This window comes from Phragmites australis, chromosome 21 (assembly GCF_958298935.1).
Source record: "Phragmites australis chromosome 21, lpPhrAust1.1, whole genome shotgun sequence".
Classification (NCBI taxonomy): Eukaryota; Viridiplantae; Streptophyta; class Magnoliopsida; order Poales; family Poaceae; genus Phragmites; species Phragmites australis.
Window position 1 is genome coordinate 18,759,030 of NC_084941.1, and position 22,110 is coordinate 18,781,139.

Below are 22,110 nucleotides of genomic sequence, written 5' to 3' on the forward strand. Positions count from 1 at the left end.
GGTCAGGCCATCCATGTCCAGTCGCTTCATGATTCATGCTAACCATCACCCTAGATCATGAACACTTGGAAGGAAGAAGAAAGGAAAGAAAAAGGCTCACAAGACTTACCGGCAATACCCTGGCCCGAGCATCAGCCTCCAACTCAACGATGGAGATCGAGACGTTTTCACGGTTGGGCTTGGGGGCTATGTCGAAGAGGAACTTGGTCCTCTAGTCCTCTGCTCCACCTTCTTAGGTTGGGTCCTCCCCGGTCATGTACTCCCAAGAGCGAGAAATCCTCAACCTCATGGAACATAGGTGACACTTGATGAAGTCACTAGCAACGTATCACATTGTCAGCCCCCGCTCCTTCAGATGTAGGATCTCGACAATGAGGGTCCAAGTGATTGTGGTGGGCTTTGGCATTTCAATCCATATCGGACAGTGCGAGACCTCGGTACGGGATTTTAGGTAGGCCTGGATGGTAGTAGAACCACCTTCTATGCCACCTACACCAAGAGCTCTTGGCAGAGAAGCCAATGTACTCCACCAACTTTTCTTCTTGGAGGCGGAATCCGATGCCGCCGGCAACCCTGCCCGAAAACCACTTCAGGAGGTAGAAGTGCCGAAAGAAATCAATCGAAGGGCGTACGCCCAGGTAGGCCTCGCACAAGTGTACGAAGACACTGAGCATGATGATGGAATTGGGGTTGAGATGGATGAGCTCGATGTTGTAGAAGCTGAGCACTTGGACGAAAAAGCTAGAAGGAGGGAAACGGAAGCCGTAGTGGAAGAAATCAAGAAATGTGATAGTCCACGTGGTGTCTCGACTGGGGATCATCTCGCCTGCCACTAGTGCACAGGAAATCAAGGCACGCAAGGGAATGACATCATCAAGCTCCACCTAGGTCAGGACCTCTTCCAAAATGTCAGATTCCGATGGTGGCGGAATCGCCACTTTGGTGGCGTCGGTAGTAGAACTCTTTGTACTATAGATCTTCTTGCGTCCCAAAGCACCTGGAAGAGGTAGACGACAAATCTAGGGTTTTTGGTGGTGGTTGCAGGCATGAAGTTGGATACAAAAGAGAAGATGGCTCGAGAAAAATGATGATGAAGGAAGTTAACATCGTGTGGGCTACCTCAATCTCATTTTATACAAAGGTGGAAAGGCCACCAGGCAGTGGAGCGGTTGTGACTCTCCATCTTTAGGTGTCATATGATGAGTTTGGCAACATAATGATTCACAGTAAACCATGCATCTAGCAGCAATCAAATCACGTCTACTCAGCGGGCTCGCGTGAACAAAGAGGCGCTTGATGACCCTCTGACTAGCACGGTAATGGTTCCGAGTACAATTCAAAACTATGATCTCTTGTGCCAACATCTCATCACATTCAATGCCTAGGATCTCTTTTGACGCACGTGGGATAGTTGGAACATTACCCCTAGGAGAATGGCACACTACTCCACCGTACGTGCACAGTTTCCAAACGTCATCATGATCCTTTGCCAGGGAAAGATTCTTGTCACCGCTATGCAAAATCTCCGCTGCGATGGTTAAAATTTCAAATCCGATCAGTGACAAGTCTTTTCTCCCCATCCTTTCAAAAAATTAGGATGATATTTGTTGGATGACTCAGAATTCCTATTCAGATGGAACACCTTCTCAGGGGCTTTCCTGAGCACTCAGAAGTATTCGGAATCCCGACTAGACGTCCCGAGGACTCTGAGATACTGGTTAGATGTATCATCCTATCCGATGACCCGAGTTACAACTTGAAGATGTAGTCGAACAAAATGTTTTTCTTTTCTGACTAAGCTTTTGATCCGTCGAAGCCTCTTTTCACGTACTGATAGGGAGTTTAACGATGGGTAGTATTAAAATACCGTATCTGGATCCCCTAGGGTTTTCTATATTCTCAGGGAATATCTCTATGCCTAGTAAGGGAATCCCTAGATGCATGGAAACCGTCGTAGGTGCCTGAGATATCTCGTAAATAGAGAAGTTTATCTCTAAGAATGATAAGAAAGGAGTTCATAGGTGGTGATGATCCCCCTATATATATGGAGCCAAAGGACCTTGCGGAGGACAAACCAATTGAAGAACATTCAAGCCATTCAAGATTATAGAAGCCTTGAGCCCTCAAGCCTTATGTGCTACCAATCTACATCATCAACCCTCCACGACTATGCACAAGTAGCCCCTTGACTAGGTTTAGATCTATCTAGGCTAGCCAAAAAGCCTTGTAAATAGTCTCAAAGATTAATATAAGATAAACATGATGTATGACTATTATCTTAAGGGAGGCCTAAACCTATATAAATCTCTATGTATGCCATGTGATCGACTGCAGGAAGTATCCCCTACCTCATTCACAAGTTCATAATATTGGTGGTTTATAGATCATCAACAAAGGGACATTTGCACTCTGCTAGTCTTCAGTTCCGGATCCATACTTTTCATATGCAATGCAATCAAATTGGCAAAGTGGCTGCTATTAGCACACACTTGTTAGTAAAAGACTTCTCCGGTTTCAAGGCAGATTATACTGAACTCCTTATCCAACATAGTTAGATGATGGTTCTGTTCAATCAATTCACCATTATTTCCTAATATGGTTAAACCTAATTGTTCTATTGCGCTGATCTTAGCGGGTGCACATTCCCTTAAATCATGTGTGTTTCTCAATGTATTAGCATTAAGTGGCGTGTCCACTGTATGCTCATCACTCATGATTGAATTATTCATACAGAGTTTCTCCCCCAAGTTCCTTGCATCTCTTTAGCTAACGTCTTTACATAACAGATCCTTAGAACTATATGGTCTCCCCATCTTCTTGCATACGAAGGGAGAGTCAGAGATTGAACCCTTTATCCAGGGTGGTTCAACTCTCTCTGGTGCATTTACCATAGGTATATGAAACCATGTTACTCCCTTATGACATGTGAATGAATCTAGCAACATGATTACAAGAGTTTGTAAATCAATTATATGCTGGACCTCTATCTCAGCTTCTTTTGTGAATGTATCAATATATTGAAGGCTACTATCATTCCATGATAATTCTTAGCATTCCAATTGATCAAGGTCCTTTCCTCCCCCTAATATGGGGAATAGCTCTTCATTAAAGATCGAATCAATATATCTTGCCTTAAGCAAATCCCATGTAATGGGTTCCAAGTATTTGAGTGTAGAAGAAAACTCAAATCCAACGTAAATTCCGAACTTATGTTGGACCCAGGGCAGTACGTTGAGGGTATGCTGATAATATGGGGAATAGCTCTTCATATACAGTGCAACTGAATTTTCACATATGGGAAATATTTGGTTCTTTCTCACGCTCAAACTAGAAAGGTGAGTACTCATGGTATGCTAATAGTCATAGCTGAATCAAAGACACAACATGTAATAAAAACATGTTCCCCAACATGTGGTTGGTAGACTAGACTTCAATAACAAAGGTCTAGCTATCAGCTTCATTTGCTTGATTAATGATTCTGCTGGTCCATTCTAAGTATGAACATGTAGGAACTAATGTTCCACTATTATACCTAAGGCCATACAATTGTCATCAAATGCTTTGGAAGTAAATTCCATAGCATTGTCCATCCTAATAGATTGGTTCCTTTGATCTGGAAACTTTTCCCTTAGGTTAAAAACCTATGAAATCAGCTTAGCAAAAGCATGATTTCTAGTGACAAACATACTTAACATGCATCCACCTAGTGAATGCATATATCAGTATCATAAAGTACTAAAATGACCTATACTTGGCCTCAATTAGTCCGCATGTGTCACCTTGAATTCTCTTAATGAAATTTCATTCAAACATTTCTCCTTGATCTTTTGATACGAGGGTCTCATAATCAACTTTCCCGTAGTGCAAGCCTCACACACAAATTATGTTGAGTTAATGATTACATTGGACTTGAGATTTGTCCAACTAAATGTCGTATGATTTGGTGCATCATACTAGTTCCAGGATATCCTAATCATTGATACCACACTCTGAACAATTTAGGAACTTGTGCTTGAACGCTCATTGCAACAATATCTTCATTAGATTTATTGAAGGTATAGTTCAAACCTGAGGGTAGTGATGGAAGCCTTTCCGTAATTTTTATCTTTTATCCAAGTTTTCTAGTTATTAGTAGATACACATTTCCATTCTCCTCATTACTTTCCACAAGGAAACTATTTTTTGGATATATTTTAAACTAAGTAATGTATGTGTCGATTTCAAAAAAATAATGCATCATCTATGATTATTTTGGTATCCATCTCCAGTACAATTACGGTTCTTCAAATCCCAGCAATGTTACCACAATTGCCAGCTATAGTAAGCACATTGCTAGTCATGTACTGGAAGTACTTTCTATCTCTCAACATATTTAATAAAATTAGACATATCTCTTGCATTCCGTCCATTGGTTGCACACTATAAGACATGCAAGATATATGTTAAAATCCCAAACTTTTCTACTACCGAATTGCACCATTTGTAAAACATACTCTCTTTATGACCTAATTTAAAGCACAAATTGATAAATGGTAAACGCATATGCCTATGACCTTTAATATTTATCTAATATGACTCATATAAAACAAGAGAATTCTCAAAGTATTTCTCCTCTAGATATGTTACAATGCCCTTACATGGGGATAAGTCTCTAATGAGGAATAAATAATTGATAATTATATATTTATAGAAATACGGTACATCCCTAGCATTGGCATCCATCGTACACGTGTCCTTGACATGATACTGTAGGTTTCACAACTTCCATCGTGATAAAAAAAAATCATGTGTCGATATTGTAGGCAAGTCGTTGTGATCTACAAAGAACCAATCCCTGATTTAGGAAAGAGTCTTCCGGATATTCAGAAGTTATACAATCCAGGAGGGTTGCATTCGAAAACTTTGAGTATGGTACGTATAATTAACCCAACTATATAAGGAGGAGAGAGGATATGTCTAGAGGCATCTTATTCCAAGTCAGAAGCCAGACAAACAATACAGAGCAAGCCTAGTCGAATATGAGCAAAAACAACCTATTGAGATCAATAATAGAATCATACCACGATTAGATTCATCTGACAGGGGATTTAGGATTTAGAACACTAGAGAACTCATCGAGATCCTTAAAATTAGATTAGACACCCTATTGCAACTGTATTTTCCTAAGATTAATCCAGGCGAAACAAAATGTATGGGCTATTATCCTAAGGAAGGCTTAGAGCTATATAAAATCTTGTGTTTTTGTTCTATATGTGCAATTGATGACCATTTATCCCTATTTAAAATAAATTTACATAATAGTCTTTACCAATCATCGACAGTCTCCAAGATCCAGAAATGATATATCTATGACTATAGGAAGATCTGCTATGAACATCAACTCATTTGAGCCATACTCATAGGTGCCTATCATAACATCTTCCACTGACATAAGAGGTCATGTATCATAAATAGACATCTTTCTTGCAATGGTCTTCAACCCTGCATCCATTGTCTTCATCTTACGAAGTGTCATTAGGTGTTTTCATTTTTTACTTCTAGTCATAGTATGGTCAAGATCACCGCACCTAGAGCATGGAACCTTTTCTCACCATATATAGAGAAGTTTTTTAGCCAGAGGTTCAACTTATTTGGAAGAAGTAGTAGCATTTGTCTCCTCATTCTTGGAGGTGTCCCTTGCCTTTCTCTTCTTCTTCCTAGGTTTAGCTTGCTAGCATTTTCCTTCCGTTTTGCAATTACTTGTTTCTGAGCAGGCTTAACATGATTATTTTGGATAGGCCTGCATTGATTCTTTTGGATGGGCTTCTTTTTAGGTAGAGTAGCATGATGATGTACTCCATACCACCTTCGAAAGGCATATGCTAACCAAAGTTCTGTCCATATAAACAGTGGATCATCCACATATGTCTGAACCAATCAACTAATTGCCATTCCATCACATCATTAACGTAAGTACATGTCGTGCACTTCTCGATAATATATGCACTCCCACCATATGAGATTGTACTCATGAGGTCATGGAAATCAAAATATCCCAACACGCCATCTACCCACGTTGGATAATTTGATGCTCCAAACTTCAAGATCATGAAATGTCCTTCATGCACATCTCCTGCATTTAAATGTAATAACATAAGTTATGCATCGCAAGACATATGGCACTGAGATACCTTAAAGTCAAACATAGATAAAATGGTCACAAATGGCAAATTTAGACCATAAATATGTTTAATAAGAATTTTTACTATTTAAATATGCATAGAAAATAAATTCTACACTCGAAATATAGTAGAAAGCATTTTATAAAATTAAGTACATACTTCCGTAATATAATCGTGCATAAACATGTGAATTACAACATGTTTAAAGCCTTAAAACATTAAACTATAAATTCCATGGGTTTATTTGCAATATTGCATCCAAAAGGACTTTTTTTAAAATTTCTAGCAACTTATGTGTAATTCTACTGAAAACAAGGGTTTTACTATCAATTCAGGCCCAAAGTACAAATTTTCAAATTACAATGACCTTTTAATAATTTTACAATGCCCCAAGGGTCTTTTTGCAAAATTACCAGCCATACTGGGCTCCCACCCCAAATCCATGTCAGTTTCGATTTTAATGGGCCTTTGGCCCAATTGTGTAGGGACAATGTGGGCCTAGCCCAACCGCATGGTCCACCATCTTGTGGCGGGCTATGGTTTCCAACCAAGACATCGGGAGGCAGTGGCAGGTGTGTGCGACCGGCCAAGAGGTGTAGCTCAGTGCATGCTATTTGGGTTTTTTTTTGGGATCATGGTGTTTATTTGTTGACTTTCCCTTATTTTCACGAGTAAACATCAACGTTTCGGAGGAGCAGGAAGGACATCAAGACCAAGACTTCACTGAAGACTCAACTGGTATTGTGAAGGCAAGTTGTGTTCTTGACCATATTAATCCCAGTTTTTAAAATATTTTTTTTTGCAAGCATGCATGCTAATAAAATTGTTGAGAATCCCAAGTTAGGGTTTATCCTAGTTTTCCTTTAACATCCATGTCACCATAGTTATGGTTTTGGATATGGGCCCTGTTTGGCACAGCTAAAACTTATAGGCTTTTACTGAAAAGCGGCTTTTACTGAAAGTTGCTAATGACTCTTGGTTGTTGGTTTTTACGAGAAATTTTTAGGTTCTCAGCACACCAAAAGCTAGAAAAGTCACTCTCAACCAACTTATCAGCTTTTAGTTCATTTCATCAGAAGCCAGCTTTTCAAAAATCAACAATAAGCCAGTATGTTTGTTTTAGCTTTCAACTTCTGGGAAGTAGAAGCCAGCAATAAGCTAAAACAAATAGGACCATAGAAGGGTATATGATACTTAGCCTTGCTTTGGGACGGTGATAATGATAATGGCTCAACTGAAAATGATAATGGTCTTATGCAACTATGATAAAATATGATGGCATAATTTTTGTATCAACATGGAATTAGAATTTGAGCAAGTGGGTTGGATGAGATCGGTACAGGTTGTACAGCCGGGTTTGTGGTAATCTTGCTCAAATCCAAGGATTGGTTCATGAAGCGATCGTTCTGAGTTCACGGTACAACCACAAGTCTAATATGTGATGGACCTAGCCAATTAATTAGCTTTACTCTCAACATGGTGTAGACCATTTGGTTGTATGGAATAAAATGGTGTACTTCCTAGGTTTCCGTAAGGCACAAAGGGGGCTTCCGTTGTTGAGGTATATTCACGTGGCAGTAAAACCTTAGTGGGTATACACATGTTGATAGAGGCTTTGTAAATGCTTTGTAATGGTTCTTAGCCACACACCTCCAAAGTGTGCAAATATTTGACTGACATGGGTAGAACAGAAATCATGACTTGTGTGTAAAGTATACAACATTGGTAGAGTGTAAAACTAGTTAATTAGTTGTGCTCAATGTCAAGAACAGTGAGAAACCCTCACATGATTATAACTTGCTAGTAATAGATATCTTGGTCAACCATTGATGGTGGGAATAATGGTTGAGGTGTGGGTCGACCACAGTGGTGGAAACCGTGATTGAGGTGGTTTGATAATTGATCAACCTTGGTGGTGGAAGCCATGGTTGAAGTGTTGGTTTAGTCACCCTTGGTGGTGAGAACCTTAGTGGAGGTGATCAATTTGGTGGTCAAGTCAAGATAGTTGGAATCTTAAGGTTAGATGTTTACTTTACTAATGTTCACTTCATTAATTACCTGCTTTTGAACTGTTTTGAAACAAATATTGTTTTCTGCAAAAGAGCCAAATTAGTCTTATTCTTAAAGCCTTCATATGCATTCTTTTTCCTCACAACTTGCTATTACCAAACCACACTTAGTTGAGGAAGACTTCAAAGACTTCATGAAAGAAGATGCATTAGAGGGAGGTGTTCTCTATCGATTGCATGTGGAGTTTCCCACAGAAGATAAAGAGTACGCTTAGGATCACTACAGTTCTATTTGTTTCTTCGAACCTTGAAGGTTACTTTTGTAAGACAATTTATTGGATTAAGATGGATATTGTTATGCTATCATCAATAAAATTGCTATGTGTTGGAATTGACTCTTGAGCTCATCACATAACTAAGATTGGAGTGTTTTCTTGTCTAGTCTCGACAGATATGAGCCATGTCATACATAAAATAACCATGAATTAGATTAATTTACCATGATAATAAATTAAAAAGCATGGAAATATTGTAATCATGCAAAATTTAAATTCTTGATGATTCTTGAATAATCATAAGTGTAGACCTTCATGACAGATGAAAAATTTGCTGCTAATATCTTGGACTCCACTTCTGAGGAAAGTGGGTGACATACAATCACTACAAAAAACATAAACTCTGTACATGTTAAATATTAGTAAACACATTGAAGGTAAGCATCATATTGATATGGTATAGACCTCGCAGTAATGGGCGAGAAACTCGCTGCTATTACATAAAATCCGTCTAATTAAGGTGGGCAACACTACAGTCACAGCCGATATTATAGACTCAACTACCTTATGCTTTGCTAATCTGATAGAAAAAGGTAACCACCCAAAATTTTGCATAAATTTCTGCAAATTATTTAAGATGAGGCTTAAATAAATGATGAATGTAGAAAAAATGAATAATTGCAAGAAAGCAACTAAAGAGTGTAATAAAATACAAATATATTAACAAATATGGTACTACTGACGCAATACATGCATATTGCAATAACACACAACACAATACAATTCCTGATGACCTGAGGGTCTGGAATGCAAATTTACAAAAGGTAAATATAACATAACACAATGTATGCAAAGTCTAAGGACTTAAATGCAAGAAAAACTATATAACTGAAGTTATAAAAATCAGCACACAATTATTGTGAAACCGAGGGGGTTTTGTAAATGTGACGGTAGCTTTATAGTCCATCAAAATGGGCTTGAGGCCCATTCAGTTTTAGGATTAGGATTTTCCACCGCTGCCTGGAGGGTGGGCGCAGTCACCCATGTTGTGTTGGTCTCCATCTTCAACGCGCACTGCCCACCCTCGACCACTGGATATGAGCAGTGCAGCCGGCCACCGTCGTCGCTGCCTTGGAGAGGTTGTGCCAGTGTCGGTTCAGACCAGCAATCGTAGTCGCCACCTTGTCTTATGCGACCCGAAGCATAGCTATCGCCTCACAGGCGGTCGTCTTTGTGGCTGAGGAACATGCAGCATCAAGAAGACGACCCGACATCACCCTAAGAAGAACTGTCACCGCCACCATAGAGAGGCGGTGTCGATGCCGGATCTTGTCGGTCGCATATGCCGCCACCGACTAAGGGTTGATCAGCTAGTCAGCCATTCCTGGAAGTGGTCCACCTGCCCGAGGGTGGGACAAGAAGTTGCCCTATTGGTGACGACAGCGAAGATGGTCGTTTGCCATCGCCATCGCGAGGGCAAAGCAACGGTCGCACCGTGAGGATGAAGTGTCACCACGGGATGGACTGACCACATGCATAGTGGTCGCTGACGCGTGTTGAGCCATGAAGAACACTAGATGGTGTAAAGAGATGACATCCAGGATGGCGTGGATGATGACGATGGCATTGCAACCGGTGAAAGGAAGGAGATGGAGGATCACAGCCTCCAGTGCTGTCAGTTAGGTAAGCACATCTCCAATTGCATGACAATGATCTCTAAGAAGATGAAGCAAAAACGATGTCAGTACTTACCCTTATGTGCTGTTGATCGGCCTACGAGTATAGCGTAGAACAATGCAAGACTGATAGTGTTAAACTATAACGACAATTGAGAGTAGAGAATAAACTCAGGTACTTTTCATTGCACTGTTGACATTCTTTTATACAAAGTGAATGGATGACAGCTGCCATCTCAACAGACGTTAGAAACTGCTAATGGCAGTTATTACGAATTGATTACGTTATTTTCAGCGCAACATTCCGATATGATCGGCGTCGCCAAGCACGTCACCAACGTAGCCAGGTCCAGGAACTGCACCACACGCAGCTCGTACTTTGCCCTTGCCGAGCCCCATCGACTGCAGGAGCTCCCGCACCATCGGCTTGTTCGCGGCAGATGCCCCGGCCGACGATGACGATTTGGAGAAAAAATGTGAGTGGAAGTGGTTACGGGCTTTTCCCTTACCGTTCCCATCGGATTTCATCCTAGATGCATCCAGCGTGATTGCATCAACAGGCATCCACAAATTCCCAATTTTTTATGGATAGGACTAAGTAGAAAGGTACTGTTGCAACAGAGCCAATTTTTAATGGATAGGACCATTTAGAAAAAGCACTATTGCAACAGAGCAGTGTGTACGACTGCCGTGGCAGCCACATGTTAATTCAGCAGCACATCAGGTTCGGTTCTCTTGATTCACGGAGCATTAAGTATTTTTCATAACACGTCAGTTTTTAATAGCATTTCTGCAAGCACTTTAAGTAGACAAAACATTACCAGTTGCAACTTGCAACATGATGGGTCCAAAACTTTAGTCGACGGAACTACGGACAATGAAATCTGTGTCACATTAAGTGCAAGGAAGCTCAAACAATGGCACACGGAGTTACCTTGAATGAATAGTTTATAACATGGGCAAATCAGCCACAAGATTAATACAGCCCTTACATAGTTAAATTACATGTCAACCTGTGGTTCGCATGGTTATGGTATGTAAATGAAACGGTAAACATTATGGAATTTCTGTTGTGCAAACTGGTAAATGGAAATATAAAAGTGAAGAGGAGCGGACCAGCAGCGGCCACACATAAGCTCCGAAGGGTGGTGGACCAGGTAGTACACGCCAATTAGCCGAGCTTCATTGAAGCAATGCCGTTCGCAAGCTCCATTGCCTCCTTGAGTTGAGAAGCATCACTTCCCTGCAGTAAGAGCAATTGCACAATTGGCAGGTTTGTAGGTAGTCATTTACATGACTTTCACCCGAGACTTAAAAATAAAAATTGAGGAATGGTGTGGCTGCTCACCTGGCCCTGGGCGACACCGTTCTTGCCACCACCTCCTCTTCCCTTGAGTGGTGCAATTGAAGGCGTTAGCCAATCCAACACCTTGAAGCCACTGGGAGTATTGGGAGGTACACCAGCGTAGATGACAGCTTTGTTTGATGTCTCGTCCGTGCTGAATAGCATTATAGGCAAACCCTGGGGAAGATGAATCCAAAAGTTCACCAGGATATCCAAAATTTGATGGGAATAAGTTGAACTTTTTAACTAAACATCTACAGTAGAGCGAACAAGAACAATTTAGGTTGTATGCTGACCTTTTGGTCCATGACTTTGATAACTGCTTCACGCACAGCAGTGGTATCAAGACCCACATCGACATGAGTAACACAAAAGGGCTTCTTTTCCGAAAGAGCAGCTTCAGCTGCATCCATTGCAGTCTTCACAGCCTTCTGAATATTTTGTTCGCCCGTTTTCTTCTTGGCCTTCCTAAGTTGATCCTGAGACATGCAACAATTGCAATCAGTTCACAACTAAACTAACAAAAGAACACAAATATCGTAAGTAATTGTTCTTTCTTCCTTTGAGATGGGTACGTTTGACATCTGCACAGAAACATTTACAGACCTCCAACTTGGAAACCTTGCCTCTTAGATCAGCTTTTCTGGCAGCAGGGATAGCAGCTGCATCCAGCTTACTCTTGATCGAAGCAATTTTCTGATAAAGGGGTATAATTGTTAGATATTATATCTTGCAAATGATAAATGTCCTCAAAGTACTCCCACCTAAAGGCTAAGCAGAGAATATCATTAATTGAAGAGATACATCTGAACAAATTTTATTAATGTTAGTCTCCCCACGCCCCCCCCCCCACCCCACCCCCCCTTCAAAAAGATTACATTAAGGTTTTTCTATTATAATATCCAATTTATCAAACTACATCAACACTGCAACTCACAGTACTAAGAAACAAATAAGGAAAGCTTAAAACCTTCTCCAATATGGCTCCCTCCAGTTGAGATGCTTCACTGATATCATTATCAATAGATGATGCCAGCTCCACAGCCTGGGAAGCACATCCAGCAGTAACAGCTGTTATCCTTCTAACACCTTTTGCAATACCCTCCTCAGATAAGAGTGCAAATGCTTTAGCATCTCTCGTGTTTGAGATATGTGTACCTGACATACACAAAAAACTTTAGAAATCATAATCACAAAATAAAAAGGTATATAGCTGCCAGGTGTATACCTCCACACAGCTCAGTTGATATGGATAACCATTCTTTGCTTTCCGGATTTGCGAGCAGATCCTCCACCTTGCGACCAACTGATACAACTCTTACTGGATCAGGGTAGATCTACAAAATCCATATGTACTTGATCAGGGTAGATCTACAAAATCCATATGTAAAGTCCATTACACACATGTGATATATTGTATGTCGAGATGAGTAAGAAAATTACTTCACCAAACACAGCACGTAGACCATTTATGCGCTTCGCATCCGCTAATTTTATTTCACTTGCATATACATCCAGCTCGTCCTTTATTTGTTGGTTCACTATGGACTCAATTTTTCTCAAATCTTCAGGCTGAACAGGTTTCCCTATTACAAACTAACAGTTGAGTTGACAAGCTGAGACAATACTCGTGCGAAAGCAAATATGAAAAGAGCCATATTACCATGAGAGAAATCAAATCTCAGTTTCTCTGGGAGAACTATTGAACCTTTCTGGTCAACATGATCACCAAGTACTTCCTGCACATACAATGGTCTAATCAAGAGTGCAAAAGATGAGCTGTATATATTTTGGACAAGGCAAGAAACATACCTTTAGAGCGAAGTTCAGCATATGGGTACATGTATGGTTTGGAGCAATTAGAGCACGCCGGTCGTAATCAACCTAGCAATGTAACATCAATATTAAAACATGATTTAGAACTGATGAACTGATTCAGTGAAGATTTTGTCAGTAAAAAATTTCACCTTGCATATCACACTATCACCAACAGATAAAGCCTTGGAACCTTCTGTAAATGAGCCGATATGCAGAACATAGCCAGCAAACACTTGGACGTTGTTCACATTGAATGTTCCGAAAGACCCTTCAATTCTCCCAGTGTCATATACCTGTGCCAGAAAGACCATGCATTAAATATAAAAGAATTGGCAAATGAATGGCACAATGTAAACAAACAGATAACATAAAATGTAAATTGCATCATTTTATTGCTGGGATATACTAATATCCATCTGTATAGTCTGAGAAACCTTGAGGATCCATAGAGGGAAGCTTCAGCATCCCCACACCATATTATGTTTCTAATCTCAAAAGAGATAAGAAATGACATAAACTTAGGGCCAGCTTGCGATTGTTGTGCTGCGCAACATTGTGGTATCTAGATTGTTACAGGATTCTTTGCTAATTTCAGTAAGATTTTGCCATTATGACTCCTAAGAAGATGCTTCTACTAACTACATACAGATTTAGAATAAGTGCTTTTGAAAAACCACCACTATGTCAAAGTCAAACAGAGCTCTATTGTATCAAATGGTGAAATGATGTGTAACAACAAATTTAAAAGAAAGTGTTTTGAAACCAGAACAGGCACCAAAACTACACCATGGCCAGCTCTTATATATCACAAGTTACCAGCAGCAATCATGAATCATCTGCCTGAAAATGTGAAATCAAAATATGAAGTTGAAGTGGCCAACCGGACAAAAACCGGTAGAGAAGAAACAAAAACAAGTTTCCATCAGGTTGGCAAATTCAGTAGTATGAGAAATCTTGAGGATCCATAGAAGCAATACGTCCCCGCCCAATATTATGCTTCTAATATCAGAGGAAATTGGAGACAACACCAACTTGGTGTTCCAGATGGTGGGATGATGTACATAACAGAAAGTGAAAAGAAATGAAAAGAAAAGAAAATAATCAGAACATTTCTTTCAGGACAATGGTTTGGCAAATCAGAAAAGGTCCTAAAACTAAGCCGCAACTGGCTCTGAGTTTTTGCCGTTTACCGGCATTAACCACTCAAAAACTGCCTGAAAAGGTGAGTTCAAAATTTAAGGTTCAATTTTAGACAGAAACGGATAACAACCGATCTAAACAAAACGAAAACTGCCAAAAATTTGTTATTGAAACTTTAAGTTTTCAGTTTGTAGTTTCCAAACCCTGAACAGACCTATTGTATTTGTAGGTTAATGGGATGAGTTTGTTAGGTTAATGGGATGAGTTACAAAAATAACACTAAATACCAGATTTGAACTATATCAACATTGCATTGTCCACAATAAAGAAGTGTACCTGACCACCCTGTTCCGCATAGAAGCTAGTACTTTCCAACACAAGGCCAAATCCCTCATCACCAGATGCGGTAGCTATGTATTCTGAGCCAGTATAGATAGCCTTCACCACACTTCCATGTTCCTGCAAAATCTTAACGGTAAGATCAAGAGGAGCAAAATAAATAGTTACCACCAACACTAATAACCATAGTCCAAAATGTTAAAACTGCAGGAACAGCCAGAAGTTGACTGTAAAACCATAACAAATAAATCTTTAAAAAAATCTAACCTTGGGCCACATGAACTTTGGGCTATCGTCTGTGCTGGCAAGCCCCTGATTGCGCAAATGTGCTGTAGCATTAGCATCCATAACAATAGACTTCCCCCCAGCCTGCCAAAAGAAACATATAAAGTAAAAAAAAGGACAACAAAAAGTGCTGTATAAATTCAATAAGTTAAATTAACAACAAAGGCGGCCAATCAATTGAAACACCAGCAGCATATTAGAGATGTCTAAGCAAACTGTGGTTATCAAAGGGAAAAATAAATAAACAGGAAGAATACTTGGATAACAAAATGGCAGCACAAGAAACTCTTCAGGATTAACTCCTACACTGGGTAGAAATGAAAAATAATAACCTTGTTGCGAGCATTCCTAGCTTTTTGCCTTGCTTCCTCCATAGAAGCATTAAAGCCCTCCTTGTCGACAATCAACCCATAGTCGATTGCCATGACCTATGTGATGGAAAATAATAACAATACAACACATAATAAAGGCTCTATTAAATTTGCTGCCCAGAACATGAAAAAAAAACAAAATGTGAAACTAACCTCAGTCAAATCAATTGGATAACCATAGGTGTCCCACAGAATAAATGCATCCTGAATGAACACTTTAGTTATTTCAGTATACCATAAAGAAAAACAACATAAAACTTATATTTCAATAGGCTTGTCAATGTAAGGTTAACAAACATGATTGTATCGTCTAAGGGGCAAGTTCTGTGCAGTAAATTGCATGTTAATTCTTGAAAGTGAGAACAAGAGAAAAATAATTATACTTAATTATAGTACAGAAAATAAGATCAAGCTCAGTTTGTCGAAGCAGGATTTCTGAAAAGTTTACTAGGTCCACCGAAAGAGAGGGCTAACCATCCAAGAGGAACAGAAAACTAGTTCTTTATTTTACAACATTTATCTAACACATGATGCCTTGTTTGCATGTCACAGCACAGGAAAGTTATAAGGAGTGCTGCAACCTGCACTGAGATTCATGTGATCATACAGCACAAGTTGCAACACTTAAAATGATGGCAAATGACCCTTTTAGACGGCTTAGACTATGTAGTGCCCGCTGTTTACTGTAGCAAACCAGCAGTGGGCCAAACAGAAATATCTATTTCCCCGTATAATTAATAGTTTCCTAAGGTAACAATTAGGAGAACCTACATAAATCATGTCTATGATCGTTAGGAGAACCCTCTGTATAATTAGTAGACTAGTTATCTGATATCTACATGTTGTTAGCAGACTAGTAGTTAAAGGTAAGCAAGAATAAATCATGTATTCATAACCTCTCTCTCTCTCTCTCTGTGCCCACAAGCCTTAGAACCTTACTACCACAGCCAGGGAAGGGCCCTGCATGTCATGTGCAGCCCATTAAGGACCATGTGATAGAGGAAAGGAGCAGCAGCTAGAGCCAGCTACACTGTCAATGCGTGAGTACTGTTCATGGTGGCCACAGGATTGGTTTGTTATTTAGAAATAAGAGTAGACTGACTGAGTAGTTTCCTTATTTTTTTAGATAGGTTTTCTTACGGATCCAGTTATTCCATCTTTATACGGTCGGGGTTGTTTACTTGTTTCTCTTTATATTAAGAAATAAAAATATCAATCTAGTCGCAGTACCCCTTCTCTACCGCTGTCCTTCTGGTACGGCTGCTGCTCATCAACGTTGTCATGTTGCTTGGGTTCAGGGCCATCTAAACCTAGTCCATAACACTACAGGCAGTACAATAGAGGAAACGTACCCTATCCTCTAACCTCGGATCCTTACCTGACCTAGCCCCATGACAGACTACTTAATAACAAGGAGCAAACATCTTCCAGAGAAAGTAGAAATAAGTAATGCAGTGAAATTCAAAAACCAAAAACACTTGCCTGACCACTAACTACTGTCCCCCCATTCTCCTTAACAGCATCTGCAGCTTTCTTAAATTTCTCATACCCCTGCAAAATAAACCAACATCACAACTTCACAAGTGTCAACTGGGCCAAGCAGCAGCAGAAAAAACAAATAGAATACAATTTTGGTAGTTGCAAAGAAATAATAAACCAGAAAAAATTGAGTCGTAAGTTTTCGTTCTCTGCTTTCATACAGAAATGTCACACAAACAAACCGCAATGTGAATTCATCTAGTAAGGACAACCCTTAATACGAGAATCAGAAACTGAGAGCTAGAATCATGGCCACCAAATTGAAGTTTGACGGTGCAAACCAGAGCAAATTGAATCGCCTACGGAAGTGGCAAAATGAGTAATTGTTTATTGTGGTTGAACTATGCCGTTTAAATCAAATCTAGTAATCCATGATTGCAATTGTTATCCGACTTAAGAGAAGCTCCTATTTCATGTGTTCCCTCGTAACAAGATTATCTTATCCTACTCAGCGCAATATATTATTCTATATAACCTCCTTTAACAGTATCACAAGTGAAACTGTCGTGCAAAGAACAAAAGAATAATAAGTGGCCATAAAAACTCCATCAATGTAAAGTATAAATGTTTTTTTCAAAAAGAAAAACAAAGATACTATGTGACAGGTACATGTTAGAGGGATGAACCGATGAAGTGTGCAAACATTAATCTGCTATGAGAACAGAACCAAATTCAATGTAAAAGAATGCTCCAATGAACTTGACCAAACATGTCATAGTTAAGCAAATCCTTCTGGACGCTAATGTTACCTTTGCTAGAGTGTTCTCGAAGCTTTCTTCTTCATCTCTAATTATATCTTTGATCTTCTTTTCATTGTCTTTTAGCTCAGGAAATACATCACCCATCACTTGGACAAAAACATTTACAAGGCTGTTCAAGAAAAATCCAACTTGAATGGTAAACCGCATGTCATCATCACAAAGGACATGTATGTTTCTTTTTTTAATCTAAAGCAGAGTTATTAGTCAAGTGTTAACAATTTAACCTTTCCAAATATTCAACAAATAGCACCTGTACTTATACTATGTTGCATTGCCCTGATACATACAACGGCTTACATATGCTACAGCACTGTATTTTTTAAAGATATAACCCAATGCAGTTACAGAGTAACTATGGCATTAACTCTGATTTACATATATAACAAAAAGAGGAACTCATACACAGAATCAACTATCATGTACCAACTTCATTTCACTCCAATTTGGTATTCATGTCAAACGTAGTAATTATTTGTGGAATATGTTGTTAGTACACCAACAAATTAGCAACTACAGAATAACAATTGATGAATATATTTAGTAATTGATTGGTCCATTCGCACTATTGACATGAAAATAACATAAGGTAATTCAATAAAGTAGTAGCATGTACAAAATCAATAGTAAATAGACAACTACCATGATACTAAGTAGTGCTACCACCAACAAGAAAAGAGTGGCATTTGAACCTATCTTTTACTAGAGAGAGTAATGATTTATAAATAAACATTATTTACTAAATACAATGGGTACAGAATAGGCGCTAATAAGTCTATAGAAATATATTCCAAGTTCACAACAGAGCTATTTGGGATAAGTGTGATATAAATTTAACACCATCCCGTCCACACCAAAACCAGATTTCATTAAAATAAATAACACTAGCAAAAATTGCACGTGAACCTAAAAGAAAAGTAACATTGGCACAGTACTTGTGTGCAGAAAAGCATGCACAAACAGCTCCATTTCCATGTTGAGCTCCAAAGACCCCGACTCAACCAACCAAAATGATTAGCTCAATCACTTGAATAACTAGAGTCCATACCAAAACTAGTTAATTTTAGCTTTAGTCCTATGATGGAAAAATAGTTTTTCCTTATCATCATACCACATGTCAACATTTACTCCTCTTAAGTATCTCTGTAGCCTTCAATGTAGAAATAGAGTTATGCAAACGTATTGTTCAACAGAAAGGCATGTAAACAACAGCATATAACAAAATCAAGCACTTGTCCTTACGAGCTAAAAAACTTTTGCTTTGCCTTCAATTTCTGATGACCAAAGTGAACAGCCCGTCTAAGTATACGCCTCAGAACATATTCCCTTCCCTCGTTTCCTACAAATGAACTCGTATTAGATACAAAGAAATATCATTCTGCAATACAAAATGATGCCCTGGAAGAACAATAAATATAAGAAAAGGAAAATAAATGGTTTGAAAAAGATAATTTTTAGTTCTACAACATCCTCGGTGTCAATTTGGTTGACAAGATGGCGGGTCCACCCAACAAAATCCAACTAAAAACATTAACAATTAACAGACATTGCATGTGTATAATGAGTTTGCGCATATTCCCACGATCACATCCAAAATAGTTATGTACTTGGAAACTATGTTCATGCACCATGCAATACTACTTTGCAACTGTGCGTCCAACTCCAAGTGGTAAATTGCACCACGCACACAATGAGCCAATAAGTAATAAACTATTCATTTCATATCATAAGCCATTCTAGGCTTTTTCAATGTTGTTTCACATCTAGTTTATACATTGTTATTATCCTATGACTTAAGCTAGGACAACTTATCATATGGAAAAAGAAATTATATTTTCTTAGTTTACTGGTGAGGAATAATGCAGTTTTTCTCAGAACAAGATTGAATCTCAGTCCCCAAACAAGTGTGATTTTGACATTCGGCAGGATTCACTTACCAGGTTGAGAACCATCGGCAATAGCAAAAGAAAGGGTTCTTATGTGATCTGCAACTACTCTATAAGCCATATCAATTTTGCCAACGTCATCAGAACCTACTTTACCAGAGTATGGTTGAATTCCATCACCAGCCAACTGCATTTATATATGTACATCAAATTATCAATATATATAAATGTACTGCAGTCAATCACTATTTAGATGTGTATAAGCACAAAAGCAACTGCAACTGTGAATATGGAAAACATACTTGGTGGATGGCATCAAATATTGGCATGAAAACATCTGTGTCATAATTGCTCATTTTATTCTGAAGGATGGAAGTTAAACGTTCAAAGCCCATCCCAGTGTCCACATGTTTTGCTGGCAAAGGTCTCAAAGTACCATCTGCCTCCCTATTGAACTGAAAATAACCCAACATCAGTCTAGAAAAGTAAATATGAAAAGACGAAATGTGCAAAGGAGCATAATTACTGTTCGTGTACTAAAGTTAAGCAAAACTGATTATACATAAGATGATATAAAATAGCATAAGGACCTGAATGAACACAAGGTTCCATATCTCAATACATGTAGGGTCATCGTTGTTCACTAATGAAGCAGCATCACGGTTGCCAATACGATCAAAATGAATTTCAGTACAGGGCCCACAAGGACCAGTGTCACCCATCTCCCAAAAGTTGTCCTGTTCATGCAAGTAAACTATTCATCATGAATCAACTCAGGAAAAAATGACATTATGACAATATAATGTAAACGAATAGACAAGTGACATGGAAAAACAGGACCAAGAGAAATGAAGACAAAAGGTACAACAAAAGTAACATAGCATTGCCATGAGTTCTGACCAACAAACTCAGCATATGTACTATACCTTGCACCCAAAAGGCAGAACCTTCTCTTTCGGTAGATATTTCAACCATATGTTCTTCGATTCGGTATCAGGAGCAAGACCATATTTCTCATCACCACCAAAGTATGTGGCATAAATTCTATCAGTAGGCAGCTTGTACACCTGCGCATTCATGAAATAGCAATCAGTACATAACACAAAGGTGGCCATAACCAGTGGCAATTCATACATGTACAAATTTTGTAATCACTTTTCCTATTTTGTTTATTTACATCCAAAGGCTATATCATAAAAGCACAACATACAGGTTTCAAAATAGAAAAAGGTTTCAATTAGCGCATTGTACTATCTAAACTAGAATTACCACCGAATATAATCATTTCAATGGGCAATTTCATTTCACAATAAACATTTAAACACGAGCACTGCCATTTTTAAAAAATAAAATCCTACCTGAAACATTAATAGTTAACACAGACACGTAGAGCCTTTTATTCCTTTCAAGTTTAAAATGGATGCCATTAGCTCAGAATCAGTGAATACAGAATCTTTTCTTCCCAAATTGCAGACACATACAGAATTACGACTCTAAAGAACAAAATCATTCGTCAGGAAAGACTCTAATTGGCACATGAATAAAAATGTCTCCCTTGCTAAATTTCTCACATATCAGACACCAGATCGCTACATAAATCGCATCCCTTTTACTCATTCCGTGATAAATATCTAGTACATCATCCTAAAACACAAACTGTCACCGTTTAAACCCCCAGATTGGCGCATAGGCCCCAACCCACTAGCCGATTCCAAATCGACGGAATAAATTCTCCATCAGATTCGGACAGCAAAGGATTATACAGAGAGGAGAGGGGAGACGGGAGAGCAGGATTCGGTACCTTGGTGAGGAGCTCCCACGCCCAGCCGATGGCCTCCACCTTGAAGTAGTCCCCGAAGGACCAGTTCCCGAGCATCTCGAAGAAGGTGTGGTGGTACGTGTCCTTCCCCACGTCGTCGAGGTCGTTGTGCTTCCCGCCGGCGCGGATGCACTTCTGGGTGTTGCAGGCGCGGCGCAGCCGGCCGAGCGGCGAGTCCGGGGCCGCGGTGCCGAGGAAGACCGGCTTGAACTGGTTCATCCCGGCATTGGCGAACAGCAGCGTGGGGTCATCGACGGGGACCACGGGGCTCGACGGCCACCGCGTGTGCGACTTGGACTCGAAGAAGTAGACGAACGTCTCGCGGACCCGCCGGGCCGGCCACTCCGGCGACGACGCCATCCGCGGCGGGGCGGCGGCGGCGGCGGGCAAAACCCTGGTCTCGGGGTGGGAGGGGCGGAGCAGGCGGCACGCGCGTGTTAGGGTTAGCACGGGCAGCATCCACCCATTGACGGGCACGAGGATAATTTATTGGAGAATTGCAAGTTCCGGATTCTCTACGAACACTAGTAACCATGCACTTACCACATGCATGGACAATTGTCCACTACGATTTTTCAAAATATTCTAAGTTAATATAAATTAGGTTACGATGATGTATGATTTGACAGCAAATCAACTTGTGAAGTGTAAGCTAATTAAATAGCTCATCATGTGCCACGTAGCAATAC

The 22,110-nt window shown here is 39.5% G+C and overlaps 1 protein-coding gene across 1 annotated transcript; it reads right to left on the reverse strand.

Moving 5' to 3' along the window:
- Nucleotides 1–11,051: 11,051 nt before the first annotated feature.
- On the reverse strand, nt 11,052–21,901 carry LOC133904167 (alanine--tRNA ligase-like). The gene is made up of 22 exons (XM_062345678.1): nt 21,404–21,901; nt 20,529–20,669; nt 20,193–20,339; nt 19,905–20,057; nt 19,654–19,789; nt 18,959–19,055; nt 17,708–17,828; nt 16,902–16,970; nt 15,573–15,623; nt 15,381–15,476; nt 15,031–15,132; nt 14,761–14,883; nt 13,434–13,577; nt 13,279–13,350; nt 13,130–13,205; nt 12,910–13,052; nt 12,695–12,803; nt 12,437–12,624; nt 12,073–12,162; nt 11,763–11,945; nt 11,470–11,643; nt 11,052–11,364 (listed from the first exon to the last, which is right to left on the reverse strand). Exons 1-22 carry the CDS (start codon nt 21,878–21,880, stop codon nt 11,293–11,295), a joined length of 2,964 nt encoding a protein of 987 aa, XP_062201662.1. The 5' UTR covers nt 21,881–21,901; the 3' UTR covers nt 11,052–11,292.
- Between the last annotated feature and the right edge of the window lie 209 nt (nt 21,902–22,110).

What these genes read in the sequence shown, in the direction of transcription:
- LOC133904167 (XM_062345678.1), bottom strand. Translation starts at nt 21,880, where the DNA reads ATGCTGCCCGTGCTAACCCTAACACGCGCGTGCCGCCTGCTCCGCCCC. An exon ending in TCGAGAACACTCTAGCAAAG is followed by an intron (nt 16,971 to 17,707) that starts GTAACATTAGCG and finishes TTTATTTTGCAG; the next exon opens with GGGTATGAGAAATTTAAGAA. An exon ending in GAGATTTGATTTCTCTCATG is followed by an intron (nt 13,053 to 13,129) that starts GTAATATGGCTC and finishes AGTTTGTAATAG; the next exon opens with GGAAACCTGTTCAGCCTGAA.